This window comes from Galeopterus variegatus, unplaced genomic scaffold (genome assembly GCF_000696425.1).
Source record: "Galeopterus variegatus unplaced genomic scaffold, G_variegatus-3.0.2 Scaffold2895, whole genome shotgun sequence".
Taxonomy (NCBI): domain Eukaryota; kingdom Metazoa; phylum Chordata; class Mammalia; order Dermoptera; family Cynocephalidae; genus Galeopterus; species Galeopterus variegatus.
In genome coordinates, this window is record NW_007729006.1 from 236,289 (window position 1) to 240,617 (window position 4,329).

Below are 4,329 nucleotides of genomic sequence, written 5' to 3' on the forward strand. Positions count from 1 at the left end.
ATGTCTTTTTATACCTTCCCCTGACAGAGAATTGTTCTTATTAGTTTCCTTCCATTGTTTTCTTTTTAAAATATAAGCAAATATGTACATAGAAGAATGCACTTTTATCATTGTAACAGACTGTGCACATTTTCACTGGGGTATATTATTATTATTAATTTTTCCATTCCTACTGCATATACCTAAGGCCCGACATATAGTAATGTTTTATCTAAACTTATGGGCGCATCCCGTCACTTCCTGTCTCCTTCCCTGCTTGCTTTTTCTCCATAGCACTTATCACTTATTTCACATGCTCTGTATTTTAATTATTATGTTTATTGTCTGTCCTCCCACCAGGATGTAAATTCCATGAGGGCAGGAATTTTTGTCTGTTTTGTTCTTGCTGCGACTCTAGCACCAAGAACAATGCCTGGTGCTCAAACAATATTTGTTGAATGAATACAAGAATGCTCAATAAATATTTGAAGCATAAGTACATGCGCAAATGAATGAATGAACACTTTAGGGCCATGGTCTTATGCTCCCTCATCCCATCCCAAAGATCCAGCTTTGTAACTGAGAGCACGGCCCGTGCTGCACGTACCTGAGACTTCAGGACTGACTCTGAGCCATCTCTCTCTTGCCCCAGGTATCAAATGTGGGGGTGTGCTCTCAGCACCTTCTGGAAACTTCTCCAGCCCCAACTTCCCTAGGCTGTACCCCTACAACACAGAGTGCAGCTGGCTGATTGTGGTGGCAGAGGGATCCTCTGTGCTGCTCACCTTCCATGCCTTCGACCTGGAGTACCATGACACCTGCGGCTTCGACTTCCTGGAGATCTACAACGGGGCCTCTGGAGACAAGGGCAACCTGCTGGGGAGATTCTGTGGCCAGGTGCCCCCACCGCCCTTCACTTCCTCCTGGCATGTCATGTCTGTCATCTTCCACTCAGACAAGCACGTGGCCAGCCGTGGCTTTTCAGCAGGCTACCAGAAAGGTCATGGGGGGACTTAGCAGTGGAGAGGGTGGCCCTGGGGTGGAAGCAGGGGGCGGGCAGCAGGGCTGAGGTGAGAACTGCAGGGTCTCAGCATCTTAGCATGTAGGCTGCTCTGTAGTCTGGATGACTCTATTCTCATGCTAGCCAATGGGGCAAAGACAGCCTCCTCAGTGTTTGTGGTCACATTTGTAACCTGAGTTGTGGGTTCCTACCTTTAGGGCAATGCTCCCCGTGCCTCCTTCCATCACTCCTGGAGCCCCCAGAGGGTCTCACTGTGCTCAGGAACGAGGCCTGTCATGCTCTTCCTCCCAGTCTTTCTTATCCCATGTCATGGCATTGGGCCACAGGAGGGGACACCACTGCTGCTGCTGCTGCTGCATCCTACTCTTTCACAGGCACAGGAATCCTGCCCAAGTTCTCGGGAGTGGAAGGTGCACCAGAGTCTGTGTGGGGCTAGTCACTCGCTCCCTCCCAAAGTCTTTTCCTGAACTCGCAGGAGGGGACACCACTGCTGCTGCTGCTGCTGCATCCTACTCTTTCACAGGCACAGGAATCTTGCCCAAGTTCTCGGGAGTGGAAGGTGCACCAGAGTCTGTGTGGGGCTAGTCACTCGCTCCCTCCCAAAGTCTTTTCCTGAACTCACCTCTTATATCATGGTCCCCAAGCCCTACCCCTCAACCAGGCTGGACACCTGCCTCTCAGTAGAGTGGGGAGAGCAGGACTTGCTCTTCTTGCCTTCCTCCTGGACTCATTCCTGTTTGTCCTCAGGCTTCTGTGCACACTCAAAATCCTCTCTTCTCCCAAGACCAGAACCAAAGGCCTTATTCACATCAGCTCCAGCAATAGACAACCCCAGAGGCTCCTGGTCCACAGGGTCCACCAACAGCAACCCCAGGGGACTCGGGTAGGACACCTGATCCCTGCTGCTGTGAGAGGCACAGAATTGTAGAACGCTAAAAAGCAAGAATCTTGGACCAATTTAATCACAGTTTTGGAATCTTAGACCCTTAGATTTTTAGAATGTTGGGATATCAGTCATACTACCACTGGCCATGTTTTCTGACATTTTTATAAACAGGAATACCTTTCTATCAAATGGAAACGTGTTAATCCTTGATATATAAAAGAGATAAAGGCAATGTTTTAGTGGTATGCATTTATTTTGTAAGTTCATATTTTTAACATTTACTTATTATAAGCCAATCACTGAAATAACAAGTCAATATCAATGGCTTGTAATGAGTTAAAGATTTACATATTAGACATGTGACTGCTTGGTGTATAAGTGCCCCAACTCCTTCACTCCTGGGGTGACAACTCTGAGGTGTGCGCTTCATCCCATGCCCAGAGCTCCCCAGCTGGGGTCAGCAGCTGGCTCAACCACACCTCCCCTTCCCTGTCCCACTCCCTACCTGCGGTCCCCTAGAGCTCCCGAAAAAAACTCTTTACACTCAAATCCTTATCTCAGGGTCTGCCTGGGCAAACCCAAACTCACACAGGTAAGTTACTTAACTTCTCTGCACCTCCATTTTCTCAACTATAAAATTGGAAGCACATTCCTCATGGGGTTACTGTGAAGATTTAAAAAGATGGCATACACAGGCCTCAACCTCCTCCTTTGTCTGCCTTCTCCCAGCCTGTTTCCTTCCTCTTTCCCCTCTCTCCTTCCCCCAAAACTGCTCTGCAACATTATAGAATGTAATAATAATAATAATAAATAAATAAATAAATAAACTTTAAATAAATAATCAAATAGAAGTACTTATGACACCATTTTAATTTCCCTGCCTAAATAAATAAATAAATAAGACAATAATAATAAATAAATAAATAAATAAACTTTAAATAAATAATCAAATAGAAGTACTTATGATACCATTTTAATTTCCCTGCCTAAATAAATAAATAAATAAGATAGCACAGGTGCTAAGTGCTAGGCCTGTGCCTGCCACTTTGCAAGTGCTCAGTGGATGCTGATGAGGTTCCCATGAGAAAGCTGTGGGAGCAGCATGTTGCAGGTGTCTGGTTTTCAAGGGAGGGTGTCGGGAGCTGCGGGAAAAGAGAAAGTTCAGTTCAAGTGGGCTTCCTTGCAGATGTGTGTGGTGGTGTCCTGACTGGCCTGTCGGGGGTCCTCACCAGCCCCGAGTACCCCAACAACTACCCCAACAACATGGAGTGCCGCTGGGTGATCCGGGCCACCGGCCCTGCCACCATCAAGCTGGTGTTTGTGGACTTCCAGGTGGAAGGCAGTGAGAAGTGCACCTATGACTATGTGGTTGTGCTTGGGGGGCCTGGCCCTGTCCGTGGGCACAACTACTGTGGCAGCACCAGGCCTCCGACCCTTGTGTCACTGGGCCACGAGCTGCAGGTGGTCTTCAAGTCTGACTTTAACATTGGAGGCCGGGGCTTCAAGGCCTACTACTTCTCAGGTACGAGGGCTGGAGCACCCCCGGGTTCCCCTGTGCATGCTGGGCATTACACTTGCAGGATCACACTTTCCTGCACGTGCGCACACACGCACACACACATCCCACTGGGGCCTTGGGCTTTCTGCATTCTCTTTGCCTGGCCTATAAGCAAGTCACTTCTTCTGTGAAGACTTGGTGTTATAGTGCTGTGCTCTAACCAACTGAGCTAACCAGCCAGCCCATTCCTTCAACTTTTTATAGAAGTTTTTTCACACTCTGATCTAACACTTACCATTTCAGTATGTGGTTTGCATGTCAATCTCCCCTGCCTGACTGTGATTTCCTTATGGGCTTGTCTTTGTACCTGGCACATAGTAGGTACTCAATTTGTGTTTGTACAAAGGAATGAATGAACGAACCCTTGGGAAGTTCACAGTCTAATGGGGGAGATGGATAAGGAAATAGATGATGATGGACCACTGTGATCTGTGCTATCTAACAGTAAGAATCCTGGGTGACTTCCTGGAGGAGGAGAGAATTGAGCAGTTACTTGAAGGAGTTAACCAGAGGCAGTGGGAAGGGAAGAGTATTCCAAGCAAAGACACAGAAGACAGAGAGGCTGTGGTGTGCTCATAGTACCAGGAGATATTTGGTAAGGGTGGAATGTAGGGGGTGGGTGAGGCAGTGAGAAAAGGGGCAAGGCTGGGTCATGATCTACCTTGTCTGTCCAGCCAGGGAACTTGGGCTTAACTCTGAGGATAGGTATTAGGTATTATTATTGAATTCCTAACAGGGCCAGCCCTCTTGAAGAGGATTTTCAACTGGAATGAGAATCTTAGCTTTCAGCTAGCTTCAGTTTATAGCAAGCTTTGGGATCAATTGTCTAGTTTGCTGCCTATGGTGCCCACAAACCGCCTGTTGCCTAAGCCACAGCTGCCGGGG

General features: G+C 47.7%; 1 protein-coding gene across 1 annotated transcript in view; it reads left to right on the top strand.

The window, feature by feature from the left end:
- Window positions 1–4,329, top strand: part of CDCP2 (CUB domain containing protein 2) — a 19,307-nt gene that overhangs the window by 7,658 nt on the left and 7,320 nt on the right. The window contains exons 3-4 of the mRNA XM_008583360.1: window positions 632–979; window positions 3,073–3,408. Coding sequence (XP_008581582.1) covers window positions 632–979; window positions 3,073–3,408 — 684 coding nt within the window. The remainder of the gene's footprint in view (window positions 1–631; window positions 980–3,072; window positions 3,409–4,329) is intronic.